Raw genomic sequence first — 17431 nt, 5'->3', positions numbered from 1 at the left:
AAAATGTGGGTACTCACACAAGGCTCAAAATGTGGGTACTCACACAAGGCTCAAAATGTGGGTACTCACACAAGACTCAAAATGTGGGTACTCACACAAGATCAAACGTGGGTACTCACACAAGGCTCAAAATGTGGGTACTCACACAGGATCACAATGTGGTTACTCACACAAGACTCAAAATGTGGATACTCACACAGGATCAACATGTGGGTACTCACACAAGACTCAAAATGTGGGTACTCACACAGGATCAACATGTGGGTACTCACACAAGACTCAAAATGTGGATACCCACACAAGGCTCAAAATGTGGGTACTCACACAAGGCTCAAAATGTGGGTACTCACACAAGGCTCAAAATGTGGGTACTCACACAGGATCACAATGTGGTTACTCACACAAGGCTCAAAATGTGGGTACTCACACAGGATGAAAATGTGGGTAGTCACACAAGGCTCTAAATGTGGGTAGTCACACAAGGCTCAAAATGTGGGTACTCACACAGGCTCAAAATGTGGGTACTCACACAGGATTCAAATAATAACATTATCTTAATTTCAAAAGCATTATTGTGACCATGTATGAAATTTAATCTGGAATTAGTTTTCATATATTTTTATCAGTCAGTTCTTAGTTGAGAAGCACATACTTATCATGGAGTGAAAATTGTACAATAGTATTCCTATGAATATGGAGAGGGTTTGGCTGCTTCTATATGCTGCAATGTTTTCTATACTGTTGTAGAAGGTGGATACAAGGTTGACTATACTCAGTTGACATTTTCATGATCAGATTACTGAATACATATGAAGATGCTGGTAGAGCAACATCTAAGTTGGTCATGAGCATATAATGAAATATATTTCAGTGTTCAGTTTTTAAACATAATGATTCTTTATAAGAATAGATGGATTTGTAACAGCATTCTCCTCACAATGTTTGTTACATTTTTACAAAATATGTCAGAAGAACATTATTAAATTCACTACAAAATTAATACTTTTATGCATATATACATTAATAAGAGAACTTCAAAATTCAGTATATGATACTTATCAATATGTTTGAAAATATTCCTGCAGCTGACATAATACTGAAGTCACTCACATTGCGATTGATGAAAACTCACTGAAATAGATATTGTTTAGTCTGAATTTTTTGTTTAGTTGCTTAGTTAGAACCATGTTTTTAAAGTTCATTTTTAAAGTTGTTTACAAAAAAGTAGGTGTTTGTCATGTGAAAAAATATGCTAGAAAACAGGTTATTGTTCTCATATTTTTTGTGAACCAACATGAAAGTATCCATTACAGACATATGTAAAACAACCTTAATTAGAACCTTGGTCAAATATTACAAAACATAGTTTCTTATTTTTCTCTCAAAATGATATTTTCATCACAGCCAGGTGGTGGTAGCTGTAGCTCATATGTTCAAATCCCGAGCCTTGAGAATTAGTGTTCGGATCACTCTATAAGAACTCGGAGACGCTGATTATTTGAGAAATACCACAGCAGGCTGCAGTGCCATGTTCAAATTTGAAAGCAGCTACAAGCATACATACTTTTGGAATTCACAGTTGCGTTTCAAATTAAAAGGTAAAGTCTAAAAATTTCAAATTGTTTCATCTGATTTTTCTTAGCTATTTGAACTAAATTTAAACTGAAATAACATCCCTGATGGAACTTTGATGCAGCAATTTCTTTACTTTTTACATGAAAAATGAATTAAATTGTGATCATAGTTTGCATTTGTCCATAACACCTGACATGGACATGTCCATAACCCATGGCTTGGAGAAGTTGATGACACAACACATTGACATTACAAGAGGCAATTTTGTCTATTTACCAATCACCTTTTCCATAAAGTTCCTTTCAAATAGATAAAGCACACACAGAAAGTGTGCTATTTTGATGGTGCATTATGTTTGATGGATATGACAGGCATACTTTGATATGCTGCTTTGATTGAAGATTGGTAAACATTTCCAAAAGCTGTTTGAATAGTTTGAACTTATAATTTCAGGATTGTTTCAGTATTTTTTATTGTTCCAAGTTGTGAAGAAAACAAATTCATGTATAAACATTGCTTCTCTGCTATTCATGATCTGTACAGCATACCCTTAATATGAAAGTATTATGATAATACTTGTATTTTTGCCTGTCAGAAGAGTACATCAATACATCAATGTTGACATCCAATTCTTCCTCCCATACAGTCGTAATTTATGAAATAAATATTGACCATCTTATTTAAGAACAATAATATTGCTGTGAATAAAAATACTGACAAAGTCACATAAATCTTACACATCCACTTTACGTTTTGCACTGCGTATGTGGAAATATTCTCCCGAGATAACATTAAACCAATCTTGTTTACCTTGCCAATACACTTATAATAAATAAGACTTTTTTCAATATTTCTTTTTCAATTCCAGATCTGAGTGCTATTCCATGGCCAAGAAAAGGTAGATATCCATTTCGATGAATACACGTCATTTTTTCAAGTTCTATGTAGTGTCACAAATCATAACTTGATGTATGGTAAATGCCACTGTATGTTCATCTTGCATTAGAGGAATGTTGTGTAACTTTGAAATATGAAGTTTGTTAGATATGACATAAATCACTATGCATATTTTTCTTCGCATTCCATTGAGCATTTTCTAAGGTTAAATGACAAATGTTTCATGAAACAGTGCATCCAGTAAAGTTATTACACAATTGTGGTTAAAGGCAACACCGGTTTAGAATCGCCATACATATATAAATTGCGTTCGAGGAGACTAAAAACTCTCATGTACTGTTATGCTTCTGGTCGAAGGCTCTGGAATTAACTGTACAGAGTTGTCTCCAGTTGATGTGTCAGGATTTTCCTGATGATGATCCTTGACTTGTCAACACCTTACCTGTGGTAGAAGATCCAGCATCGGAGAAATTGTGAATTACTTGGCCATTCCTCCCAAAACTAGCTGACATAACTGCCATGCTATAACTGAAATGCTGTTCAAAATGGCATTCCTCCCAAAACATTCACTCAAATACAACTTTCTATAGCATGTATACACACTTCAACTGTGTCTATACATTTTACAGATATAATTCGAGATGGCAGACCTATTTCAAACAGTCAAGGTAAGACTTCAGACTTTTCAACAGAAACATTTCATCAGAATAACTTAATTCTTACATTTTGACCCCCATTCTTCTCTACCAAACACATCACATCACTGTGCTTAGGAGTTTAGTCAAAGAAAATCAGGCTGCATTCTCTTTCTAGTTCTTGATGAAGTGCACTATACACATTCTCTCACTGACTGCTCATGCTTCAAGTGAATCACATCTGTCTGCTGTTAATGAATGCAGATATCTAGAACAATTCTTTCAAAAATGTAATTGAAAATTTGTAAAAATATATAAGATAAAACCAATTTAAAAATCCTTTGTTAAAATACTGGGATGAAAAGTAAGAATTGTTTTATTCTGGCCTTATTCAAGAAGCACCATTGTGCTGGTTTGTTGTTGCCACTGTCAGGAATAGGCCGGTCATATGACATTGGTTGTAGGACATCGACACTGGATCAGATACTCCAGTCGTTGACAAGAGCACTGATCAACTCAGCTGGGATCTGACGACATAATATCAACCATGTCATCTAACATGACCACCCAATCCACATTTTGTCCTATATGTATGATTCTTTCCAGGTTATTTTTTGTGCGGTTGAATATTTGGGTGTGCTGTTGTATACTGTTACCTCACAATACAATATAAGCAGATACACAAACATATTTCAAGTTTATACCCATGTTTACCTACAAATACTGCAGCAACACTTTAAAGATGCAGCATGGGTCTGCATACTCTGATGTCCATCCATGTGTATAGCAAGTTGCCTTTATCTCTATATACATACAGGGCGGTGGGGTAGCCTAGTGGTTACAGCGTTCGCTCATCCTGCTGGAGACACATGTTCAATTCCCCACATCATTACAATGTGTGAAGCCCATTTCTGGTGTCCCACATCAGGATATTGCTGGAATATTGCTAAAAGCGGCATAAAACCATTCTCACTCACTCACTTATTGATACACGTTCAGTTGATATTTAGATAGAATTCATATGATATAGAGAACAAAGCAGGAACCTAATCATGAAACATGTGATGGCATATTTATAATGTGAACTGTGGCATTTGTTCAATCATGTAACTTCCAGTGGTACAGGATTTCTACTGTGTGGAATCCTCATCTGTGACATATTTTTCTAAGTCCTGCTTTGAAGAGAGCTAAAGACCATGTAACAGATTAATGGCACCAGCAAGATTATCAAAAAATGCACTGAGCAAACAGACTTTCGAGATTAAACAATGCCTTAGTGCTGTGCTATGAATGAAATTAGTTAAACCTGAATATTTAATCATCAAAGAGGTGTTGTAAAATTGGGCAATTCTTGATGGTTTGTTACAAATGTTAGCTATGTAAAATTATAAATATTTGCAAAAATTCAACAATTAGTGATCACAAATGAACGATAAACAACTTATACTTATAAAACCTTAATAATCATTGTTCATTTATTCTGTACCGGAGATACATCTTCAGCTACACACAGGTCCATATTTCAAGATATTATTCAAGATTTAAGTCCCAATGTTACAATCATGAAGGGCGAGCAACCAGTTTGATATGTGTACGACACTGATTGTGTGATAGCAAACATTAAAGTCAATGTATGAAAAATACTTTGACAGGTAAGACATAATGCTGGAGAGTAGAATTAGAGAAAAGCAAAAAAGAACATTCTTCTGTGAAAAAAACAATAAAGTAAATAACATCCTTCCATTTTACTCTGCGGCCCCTCAAAAAGAATGGATGGCCACCGAATGAAAGGTGTAATTTCAGTCAGGATCTAAGCATGAAATTCAAGGTTATTATGTAGATTTATAATAAATGTTTTTGTTATGTATCATGGTAGAAATATGTTTACGATGTTGTGTGCCAACTTTTATGTCTTGCTCTAATAAGTGTTATGAATTTACAAAAAACGCCAGTCATTTTGGTCAAGATTTCTTAAAGGATTTAATCGGAAAGGGCTTAGGCATTGAGTTACTTGACTAGCTGTATAAAAGATGAGTTTCAAGATCGTAATTCTAGTAGTTGAAGAGATGATCAAATTTTACAATGACATCGACTTGAAGTATGCATGGTACAGGTCATCATGACATGTCAACGTAAACTTTAAACATAGTGTTCATAGTGAAAGTTAAATGTCTGAACTTTATCTCCCTCAAATCAGATCTTTGACATTTAACACAAGCTGAATTATCAGCCATTGAGCAAGTTGGATTCCATTTTAAACAGTGACTGTGTTTTGTAAGGCATTATGTTGAACATTTTAAGTGGAAGGGTAATACCTTGTGGGTTACATAAAAGACATGTTTGTGAAATTGTAAGCAGTGCATTTGTTACGCTAACATGCTATTTGTACGAATGAACCTATTATTGCACTGCTTGTATTGAAATTGTCTGGTTCGAAACTGTTGAACAGTTTTGTATCGGACTTGTAGGTAGATTGTGGTAACCTTAGTCAGACAATTCTGCTTGTTATTATTCACGATGAGAAATTATTAAAAGCAAATAGTTATATGTTGAACATGCACTGACTTGTCAAGGATCAACAGTTTTCATCCTTCCTTAGACTGTTCCCTATCAAAAGTTTTGTCTCAGTATAATGTTTCCCTTCAAAATCTGCAGTACTGTTTCTTATATATTGTGTCCCCACTTCAACTATTTATGTTCTCCTTTGAGTTTATTCTTGTTGATTAAATATGTAATCCTATAAATGTTGACTGCTCCATATAATACAGTATAGTCTCCCCAATGGTTCACACTTTATAGTCTCTGTATAGTGCCAGAAACTGTTGTTAATTCTGATCTTGTTTCCTACAAGGACTTTGGTTTATACTGATGGCTGTTGTTTCCTACAAGGACTTTGGTTTATACTGATGGCTGTTGTTTCCTACAAGGACTTTGGTTAATACTGAAGGCTATTGTTTCCTACAAGGACTTTGGTTTATACAAATGGCTGTTGTTTCCTACAAGGACTTTGGTTAATACTGATGGCTATTGTTTCCTACAAGGACTTTGGTTAATACTGATGGCTATTGTTTCCTACAAGGACTTTGGTTTATACAAATAGCTGTTGTTTCCTACAAGGACTTTGGTTAATACTGATGGCTATTGTTTCCTACAAGGACTTTGGTTTATACAAATGGCTGTTGTTTCCTACAAGGACTTTGGTTAATACTGAAGGCTATTGTTTCCTACAAGGACTTTGGTTTATACAAATGGCTGTTGTTTCCTACAAGGACTTTGGTTAATACTGATGGCTATTGTTTCCTACAAGGACTTTGGTTAATACTGATGGCTATTGTTTCCTACAAGGACTTTGGTTTATACAAATAGCTGTTGTTTCCTACAAGGACTTTGGTTTATACAAATAGCTGTTGTTTCCTACAAGGACTTTGGTTTATACAAATGGCTGTTGTTTCCTACAAGGACTTTGGTTTATACAAATAGCTGTTGTTTCCTACAAGGACTTTGGTTTATACAAATGGCTGTTGTTTCCTACAAGGACTTTGGTTAATACTGATGGCTATTGTTTCCTACAAGGACTTTGGTTTATACAAATGGCTGTTGTTTCCTACAAGGACTTTGGTTTATACAAATAGCTGTTGTTTCCTACAAGGACTTTGGTTAATACTGATGGCTATTGTTTCCTACAAGGACTTTGGTTTATACTGATGGCTGTTGTTTCCTACAAGGACTTTGGTTAATACTGATGGCTATTGTGTCCTACAAGGACTTTGGTTTATACAAATGGCTGTTGTTTCCTACAAGGACTTTGGTTTATACTAATGGCTGTTGTTTCCTACAAGGACTTTGGTTAATACTGATGGCTATTGTTTCCTACAGAGGTTGTTTATACTAATGGCTGTTGTTTACTACAAAGGCTTTTATTTATACTAATGTTTGTTGATTCCTGCAAAGGTTGTTGTTTATACTAATGGCTACTGTTTCCTGCAAGGGCTGTTGTTTATGCTAATGGCTAATGTTTCCAACAAGGGCTGTTGTTTATGCTAATGGCTAATGTTTCCAACAAGGGCTGTTGTTTATACTAATGGCTACTGTTTCCTACAGGGCTGTTGTTTATACTAATGGCTACTGTTTCCTACAAGGGCTGTTGTTTATACTAATGGCTACTGTTTCCTACAAGGGCTGTTGTTTATGCTAATGTCTAATGTTTCCAACAAGGGTTGTTGTTTATGCTAATGGCTGTTGTTTATGCTAATGGCTACTGTTTCCTACAAGGGCTGTTGTTTATGCTAATGTCTAATGTTTCCAACAAGGGTTGTTGTTTATGCTAAAGGCTGTTGTTTATGCTAATGGCTACTGTTTCCTACAAGGGCTGTTGTTTATGCTAATGGCTACTGTTTCCTACAAGGGCTGTTGTTTATGCTAATGTCTAAAGTTTCAAACAAGGGTTGTTGTTTATGCTAATGGCTGTTGTTTATGCTAATGGCTACTGTTTCCTACAAGGGCTGTTGTTTATGCTAATGGCTACTGTTTCCTACAAGGGCTGTTGTTTATGCTAATGTCTAATGTTTCCAACAAGGGTTGTTGTTTATGCTAATGGCTGTTGTTTATGCTAATGGCTACTGTTTCCTACAAGGGCTGTTGTTTATGCTAATGGCTGTTGTTTATGCTAATGGCTACTGTTTCCTACAAGGGCTGTTGTTTATGCTAATGGCTACTGTTTCCTACAAGGGCTGTTGTTTATGCTAATGGCTACTGTTTCCTACAAGGGCTGTTGTTTATGCTAATGGCTACTGTTTCCTACAAGGGTTGTTGTTTATGCTAATGGCTGTTGTTTATGCTAATGGCTACTGTTTCCTACAAGGGCTGTTGTTTATGCTAATGGCTACTGTTTCCTACAAGGGCTGTTGTTTATGCTAATGGCTACTGTTTCCTACAAGGGCTGTTGTTTATGATAATGGCTGTTGTTTATACTAATGTCTGTTGTTTCCTACAAAGACTTTGGTTTATACCAATGTCCAGTGTTTCCGCTAAGACTTGTTATTGCTGATGACTGTTTATCGTGATTGGCAATATGGTACGGATGTATGGTATGGTATGATATGGATGTATACAGTCTAGAAGTTCCGAAAGGAGCCCTGCTGATTTAACAGATATGATGATTATTTTATGTTTAATTTCATATGAATTTGATCCCTATAACACAGTTATGCTTTCTCTGAAAGCATGGTTGATTTAAATAGATTAACTCGCAATACCTTAACAGGTCTTACAATTCCCTACAGCAGTTTAAATGATATGAAAAAGGTTTTGACTGTAGTGCTAAAGGATAATGACTTTTAACATTCATATTAAATATGCCTATTACAAATGTTATCAATAAATAAAATCAGTTTGTTTCAAGGTACAATTACAAGAGTTATTATTTCTGGAAGCAACATTTTCATCTATTAATTTGACAAGTATAAGAATGCTGATAGCAATATGTTGAACAATTATTTTTAAATGGCCTGTTATTAGGGAACTCCCATAGACCCAGGAGTGCTAAAACATGTTTAGTGTTAAAGCATGTACTAGAGTACCATGATCTGAGTTGGATCGTGTGTTTAATACCCATATTTGTACGATTTCCCCCGACAATAAAATGGCCAAAATATTGCATGATTTCCTATAAACCATACTCACTCACTCACTCACTCATCTTTTTACAATTCTTTTCCATTTTATGAATTGCATTGTTTTGCTTGGTTTTGTATATCAAGCATGTCATCCATGATATTTGGTGACCTCTAATTCTCAGTGCAATAATATACTCTGTATAACCCATGTTTTATCACATTCTGTCATTTCAATTCATAGTTTTCTTCCATTTTTTCACCCACTCTGATGCTGCCTTCCCTGACATTCAGTTTCGATATAGAAATGCCAAATATTAATTAAGAAGTATTCATTCCATATCTTAGAGTCACAATAAGAATTTTAGTTGGAAAAAACAAAAATCAATTTGTATTTTTTCCTTTCCTTCACAAATAATGAAGCCCTATTCCTCTCTCTCTGTCACTCAATGTCCATGTTGTATTCTACAATTTCAGATTTAATGTTCATCTGCCGGAAACATGTCCATTTCTTGCCTGGTTCCCTATTTCTCATCTTCACCCCCCCACCCCTCCTCTGTGCACCAGCCCCCTCTGCTGTCCGTGTCTCCTTCTTAAAAATGTTCTCCTCCCAAAAAGAATTGACTCATTTCATATCCTTATGCATGCAATCCTTATAGAGTGTGAGTAGAGGCATTATGTATTTCTTCTGTGCATGCTCCTTATAGTGTTGGGGGAGATGTTCTCTCCCATCACATCACACCCCTTGACCTCCCCCTCATCCTCTCGCCCACCCTCTCTCCCCTCCCCCTTCTATGCTCCCCTTCCACTCTTTGTATCCTCTCCACCAAATGTCCACAAGATCTGAATAATGCCCACCCACACAATATACAACATTTCAATTTCTACAGCTTCCTCGACAGCAGACACCCATATCCATTTGCATTGTCCCCCACCTTCCGTAACACCACGCCCAGCCTCCCCTCCATGGGTCCCCTCCCACGGGGACATACAAGACCTACACCATTCTCTGGTATAACATTGACCCTTCTCTGGAGCCTTGGATCTTCCCATGAAACATTCTTATTCTTCTTCCAATATACAGTTATATCAAGAATTCCAAAGTTAAAGCCTTGCTCCACCATTCTAATTAAACTGTTCTCTTTTTAACATACCGAACACTGGTTATTAGATAAGTTCCCTTCACAACTATTATCCAAATACTGTGAAATTTACAGATACCTAAAAAATGTATGTTGCAAATGAAATGTTATATTTGCAGCATTAACCTTGCCGATGAGTCATTGTTGTTCAAAGGCTCATTTTCAATGGTACTCCTTCAAATCTAGCAGTGGAATCAATTATCTCATGTTTTTTCCTTTCACCCTTTAAAATTTTCACGAGTAATTTTATAAACCATGTTGAGTAAAATGATTCATTGCTATTGTCAAAATGTTGAGTTAATTGTACCTATGGGATTTGGGAGACAAATCGTTCATTTTAAGAGAAATCTGTTGGGGGAAAAAATGTTGCCATATTTTTAGGCAAAAAATTATTCTAACAACTCTGATTTTATTTGAAGAATGCAAAAATAATGGTTCCTGCATTCAAAGTGCTGAAAATTATATTGAATATTGTCATGACAAATTTTCTAAAATCTTAACAATTCAGAAGCAAAATCCCAGTCAATTTGACTGTATAATGTATAAAGAGTTTATTTCCAAAGAAAATTTATTTTTGCAATATTTTTTCTATCACTCTGTTCTCAAAATAATACACAATAATGAAAAAGTAACCATAATAATTTTATTAATTTCCACTTGCTAAAATAAGTTCAGTTAAACCCATCATTTACATAATAAAAAACATACTTACTTGTACAAACATACTTACTTGTACAAACATACTTACTTGTACAAACATGCATTCAGTATTATCAATACATCTTGAAGTGTAGCAATGTGTTATAATGTAATTAACACAACAACAAAAACAGTATGTAGAGCATTGTAGATGTATGGTAGAGTAATTCTGCAGATATCAGTTTTTTAGGTGTTTTTTGTCCTGGTTTATGTTCTGCTACACAGTGGGTTAGACTGACTGTACTCTGTGTATTCCACTGTATTTGGTTTATGTTCTGCTATACAATGGGTTAGACTGACTGTACTCAGTATATTCTCTTGTATTTAGTTTATGTTCTGCTAAACAATGGGTTAGGTTGACTGTACTCCGTATATTCTCTTGTATTTAGTTTATGTTCTGCTACACAATGGGTTAGGTTGACTGTACTCTGTGTATTGTCTTGTATTTGGTTTATGTTCTGCTACACAATGGGTTAGGTTGACTGTACTCCGTATATTCTCTTGTACTTGGTTTATGTTCTGCTACACAATGGGTTAGACTGACTGTACTCCGTGTATTCTCTTGTACTTGGTTTATGTTCTGCTACACAATGGGTTAGACTGACTGTACTCCGTGTATTCCACTGTATTTGGTTTATGATCTTTTGAAATAGGAAATCTGATTTCTGTGTTGGTCGGACATATTTGTACTTAGGTTTTTTGAAATGTCGGTATCACCAAGATGGTATCACAGTCCCCTATTGCCTGCTGTGTTCAATGCCCTATCACAGTCCCCTATTGCCTGCTGTGTTCAATGCTCTATCACAGTCCCCTATTGCCTGCTGTGTTCAATGCTCTATCACAGTCCCCTATTGCCTGCTGTGTTCAATGCTCTATCACAGTCCCCTATTGCCTGCTGTGTTCAATGCTCTATCACAGTCCTCTATTGCCTGCTGCGTTCAATGCCCTATCACAGTCCCCTATTGCCTGCTGTGTTCAATGCTCTATCACAGTCCACTATTGCCTGCTGTGTTCAATGCTCTATCACAGTCTCCTATTGCCTGATGTGTTCAGTGCTCTATCACAGTCACCTATTGCCTGCTGTGTTCAATGCTCTATCACAGTCTCCTATTGCCTGCTGTGTTCAATGCTCTATCACAGTCACCTATTGCCTGCTGTTTTCAATGCTCTATCACAGTCACCTGTGTTCAAAGCAATATCACAGTCACCTATTGCCTGCTGTGTTCAAAGCAATATCACAGTCACCTGTTGCCTGGTGGGCTCAAAGCCCTATCACAGTCATCTATTGCCTGAGTGAGTGAGTGAGTGAGTGAGTGAGTGAGTGAGTGTGTCTATGTCTGTGTGTACTATCTCATGCCTAAATGCAAAAAATATGTTTTTAAATTGGCCACTTATGCAGTGTTGACAATAACCAAATACGGCGTCCTAACAGATTCTTACAACAGATATGTCTAATGAAAAAATCACCTCATGGAAGACATATAAATATAGGCAAAAAGAATTAAACATGAAGACTCAAATAAGGCTGATTGAATTCAAATATTTAATATTGAAATTTGACACAGTAATTTGATCAGATAGAAAAAATCTAAATAACAGAGAAATTCTCTCCGTCAATATGGGCCACAAACAAGAAGCGACTTAGAGTCTGTGGGTATGGATTTGTGAAAGCAGCATGTTTGTGACGGCCATTCGAGTAAGGCCCGTCTTTGTTGAGCCAACTCGTTGTATCAAGGTATGTTTAAGGTTGAAAACAATCGAGGCGATTTTTCTGAAGTGGCCACCACTTTGGTAACAAAGTCTGTCCTAGAAGGGAGTATAGTAATGGTGACGCAACCAGACATGCCCTCATTGTCGCCTTGGCATCGTCACTTTTACATATAGATTCACATGTCGGGGAAAACAGCTTGGTAAACGGTAGCTCACAGAGGAGGAAGCAATTGTGGAACTTGACGTTTAAAAAAACAAATTGCAGGTGATGGACTAGTCGTTTGTTTAATGTGATCATGTTAGCTCGACCTTGTTTTTTGTGTTTACAGATGAATAACCTAATTAAAGCTTTATTGTCATCAGAGGTAGATAAAAGATTTGTTCTTTCATGAATAGAATGGTATTTGCTGTTGTGTAATACCTTTTGTGAGGATTCTAAAAAATGTCACAGATGTGAAAAAATAATTATTTTTGGGGCATAAAAATGCAATGAACTTGACAAATCTATGAATAATATTTTATCTCCATCATAAGCTAATTATTAATCTTTTTCTTTTTTTATTCCATCATGTTATGATTAAAGCTCCTCTGCTCATCTCCGACATTATCATTAAATCTGAAACGTCTAATTTTCTTAAAAATCAATTTGAGATATGAATGCAAAACTATCACTGCTTTTAGGAGAAGTAATTAATCAAGTTAGTATAACTGTAAAAAAATCTGGTATATTCATGCAGATGGAAAAAATGTTGGTTTTTTAACTTTTAATAAATGTTCTTTCCTGTGTGTTCTTTGTGCCTAGTTTTTTTTAAAAAGATGTCGGTCATTGTGTTAGAGATTGATGCCAATTTGATGTCATTGATGACAGAGTTAGCATGATAATGTGTGAGGAAAGCATTTTCTCATGTCTTACACATGTGGGCTTAGGGCTTTGTACTTGTAAATATTCCCCCAGTGGTGAAAATGAAGGCTTTTAAAACAGCTCTCAGGTGATAGGGGGTAGGAAAGTGCAGTGGAACGAGCATATTTGAATTCTGATATTGCAACTGATTATTTATACAAACTGTTAGTTTTGTGTCTGCCATGTAATTATTTTGAGCTAACGATGCTTTGAAAAAATATGATAGGTGAAATAGATGAGGTATTGAGATTTGTAATGTCATTCTCAAAATACATTGCATTTTTCACTCAGTGTCCATTTATGTTGCTTATTTCTGCTAATAATATTGCCATGTATTGTTTCTTTGTAAAATTATTAGATGATAATAAGGGAAGATGTTTAGGTTAGAGTTATTGATTTTTCATAATGTTTAAGATAAATTTCGAAGATGTCCTTCAGTGGTAGAACAGTTGAGCCATGTATTGTTATATTTGTATGTATCTTGGAAGTCTGTCCCTGGCTGGTCCTGTTGGGTCTAAGGACTTCACTAAAAGTGCTCATGATCCTCACGAGTCAGTCATAGTACACCTAGTCTGTCTCACAGTCCCTCAACCATATTATTAGACTAAGGCTTAGTTTCTGAATATATATAATTTTGATAGTAACAAACAAGCCCATTTATATTGAAAAGGAGCCCAAGGGAGACCAGAGATTCCTGAACCTGAGGAAATCTAGACTTGCTTCATTTAGGGCTTTAGCACTGCAGAGAGGCTTGGCAGTAGGGAAATTAATGTGGTTCAGGGACTGTGAGACAGACTACCATATTATTTGCCCTCCTGCCTAGCCCTCCCTGCAATGCTAAAGCCCTAAATGAAGCAAGTCTAGACTTCCTCAGGGGTTTAAATGGGTTTATTTGTTACAATAAAAGTTCTATATATTCAGAGACTAAGTGTTAGTATATTGTACTCCTAGTCTGCCTCAACACTATGAAGTGATCTCAGCGTGCTACTCCTGCCACTACCATCACTTACAAGCACACTCCCACTGGTGCCCTAACAGTGTCCCCTGACACTGCAGTATCATATGGTCAGCTTGTCATACCGGACTTATCACTAGATCTCGCAGTGTTATCTGGGAAAGTATCTGTAACAGATAACTGCAAGGACTTAGTCCCACTTTATCGACACCTTACCCACTAGGTCCATTGCCATTCACACCTCACCCACATTAACCTTGCCCCTCCCAATACACACTCCACCCACATTCACCTTGCCCCTCCCAATACACAATCCACCCACATTCACCTTGCCCCTCCCAATACACACTCCACCCACATTCACCTTGCCCCTCCCAATACACACTCTACCCACATTCACCTTGCCCCTAACCATTCACACTCTACCCACATTCACCTTGCCCCTCCCAATACACACTCCACCCACATTCACCTTGCCCTCCCAATACACACTCTACCCACATTCACCTTTGTCCCTAACCATTCACACTCTACCCACATTCACCTTGCCCCTCCCAATACACACTCCACCCACATTAACCTTGCCCCTCCCAATACACACTTCACCCACATTCACCTTGCCCCTCCCAATACACACTCCACCCACATTCACCTTGCCCCTCCCAATACACACTCCACCCACATTCACCTTGCCCCTCCCAATACACACTCTACCCACATTCACCTTGCCCCTAACCATTCACACTCTACCCACACTCACCTTGTCCCCTCCTTCTCCAGGCCTCACCCACATTCACCTTGCCCCTAACCATTCACACTCTACCCACATTCACCTTGCCCCTCCCAATACACACTCCACCAACATTCACCTTGCCCCTCCCAATCCACACTCTACCCACATTCACCTTGCCCCACCCAATCCACACTCTACCCACATTCACCTTGCCCCCTCCCTCTCCAGGCCTCACCCACATTCACCTTGCCCCTCCCAATACACACTTTACCCACATTCACCTTGTCCCTCCCAATACACACTCCACCCACATTCACCTTGCCCCTCCCAATACACACTTCACCCACATTCACCTTGCCCCTCCCAATACACACTTCACCCACATTCAATTTGCCCTTCCCAATACACACTTCACTCACATTCACTTTGCCCCTCCCAATACACACTTCACCCACATTCACCTTTCCCCTCCCACTCCAGGCCTCACCCACATTCACCTTGCCCCTCCCAATACACACTCCACCCACATTCACCTTGCCCCCTCCAAATTCAGGCTTCACCCACATTCACCTTGCCCCTCCCTCTCCAGGCCTCACCCACATTAACCTTGCCCCTCCCAATACACACTCCACCCACATTCACCTTGCCCCTCCCAATACACACTCCACCCACATTAACCTTGCTCCCTCCCAATCCACACTCTACCCACATTCACCCCCCCTCCAGTACATGCCTCACCCACATTCACCTTGCATCCCTCCAGTACATGCCTCACCAACATTCATCTTGCATCCCTCCAATCCATGCCTCACCCACATTCACCTTGCATCCCCTCCAATCCATGCCTCAACCACATTCACCTTGCCCTTCCAATCCATGCCTCACCCACATTCACCTCCCCCTTCAACCCATGCCTCACCCATTCACCCCTCTACCCTCCAATCCATGCCACACACACATTCACCAAACCTCCTAATCCATGCCACACCTACATTAACCAAGCCACTCCCCGATCCACACCTCACCCCACCCACCCCATCCATGCCCCACCCACACTTACCTATCCAGTGACTGTATGCATTGTAAATTTTTCAAGGTGAGATTTATGTCACAGAAAAAACAACACGTCATTCTTTCTAATCTAAAGGAGTTCTCTATCATTCATCTTCACATGCCTCCATTGTCTATACCTCTGCAATGTACAGGTGTGTGAAGTTCACTGAATTTAATCATTTTGAAATTTATTCATTCCAGCAAACCCCCCACAATGATCCAACCTCTCTTAACCTTTTACCCAAAAATACAAATTTAACACAAAAGTTAAAATAAAACCTATTTCAAAGTAACAATATCATACGTATGAACTGAGCTGACTCCACAACTACCTCAGCAGATAGTGTTTAAGCTTTTATTAAAACAACACATGGTCCTAAAACACAAATGTAACCACAAACTGTCTCCTAAATAACTGCGTTTTTTGTCAGTTGAATGCTGAATGTATTAAGGATAACATACTATATCGGGGACAGCTGTTAGAAATGTCTTTGTTCGATTTGATCAATTATTTCAACCAAGATAACCTCACCCAGAGAGGTAATCTATGCACACTCGATATGTCTGGTCGGCCACCATCACCCGTCTATCCTTGTACCCTTACCAGCACCTACCCCAGGAGTTCTCACCCCTCAGAATTACTTCCCTACCCATCCCATTACAGCTCTTTATGTCCATGTCAAATATCCAACCACTTTTGTATTCTGGCGTTCTTGCCGTCTGCTTCGCATGACAGCCTGGTATTTTCATTAACTTGCGTCATGTTCAAAATGAAATACCTTGATATCCCTCAAAACCAACGTACAAATCTGGACTGGATTTGTCAAGATTCAAACGACAAATACGTATCAAAATGTCATCCATTTCATTCATTCTTTGGCACAGACGGTCATTCAGTGTTAGTTGCAAATAAATTTGCAGGTAGTGTGTCTTTAAGAAGGGACTTTTTCACCTGCCCAGCTGATTGACTGAGTCTATTGATCATTGTCAGGCTGTCTGAAAACTTGCAGCACGCTTCATGCACCGGTGAGCACAACAACATGTCGCATAATTTATATCACTTGTTGTGTCTGGCTTGAGTTGTATTTATGTCTAGTTGAAAGTGATAGAGGAAAAATGGCTGACTGTAATATTTACAGATACTTGAAAACAGAATACTCAATACATACATATACATACATTGATATAACTATCTCGGATTGATGGTTGTCTGTTTGGCAATGTTTAGAAATATGCTTCATTGTTATGAGTTTATGTTTATTAATATGTTTGTGACATTTCCAGTTGCTTTAGACTTGGTAGTTATTTGAGTGTGTCCTATTGGACATTCTTTGTCTGTGATGTATAAACATAATTTATATATTTCACAGTTGTTGATACATAGTAATTCACCAATGTAAGGCCCAAATACATTGTCATGATGTAGGTGTCACTTAGGAAGAATCGATGATGTCAACGCCTCATTTAACACAAACGCCAATAACAAATGCAACTGGCATACAGATAGATTGGAGTTGTG

At 37.7% G+C, this 17431-nt stretch overlaps 1 protein-coding gene across 12 annotated transcripts in view; it reads left to right on the top strand.

Moving 5' to 3' along the window:
• LOC124273374 (zinc finger protein rotund-like) overlaps positions 1 to 17431 on the top strand; it is a 229285-nt gene that overhangs the window by 167606 nt on the left and 44248 nt on the right. For all 12 annotated transcript variants that reach the window (XM_046708615.1, XM_046708614.1, XM_046708616.1 and 9 more), the window contains 2 exons: positions 2444 to 2473; positions 3102 to 3140. In XM_046708615.1, the coding sequence (XP_046564571.1) occupies positions 2444 to 2473; positions 3102 to 3140 (69 nt within the window). The remainder of the gene's footprint in view (positions 1 to 2443; positions 2474 to 3101; positions 3141 to 17431) is intronic.

Source organism: Haliotis rubra, unplaced genomic scaffold (assembly GCF_003918875.1).
Source record: "Haliotis rubra isolate DU_JTF1 unplaced genomic scaffold, ASM391887v1 Scf18, whole genome shotgun sequence".
Classification (NCBI taxonomy): Eukaryota; Metazoa; Mollusca; class Gastropoda; order Lepetellida; family Haliotidae; genus Haliotis; species Haliotis rubra.
This window is presented reverse-complemented; position numbering and strand designations above follow the sequence as displayed.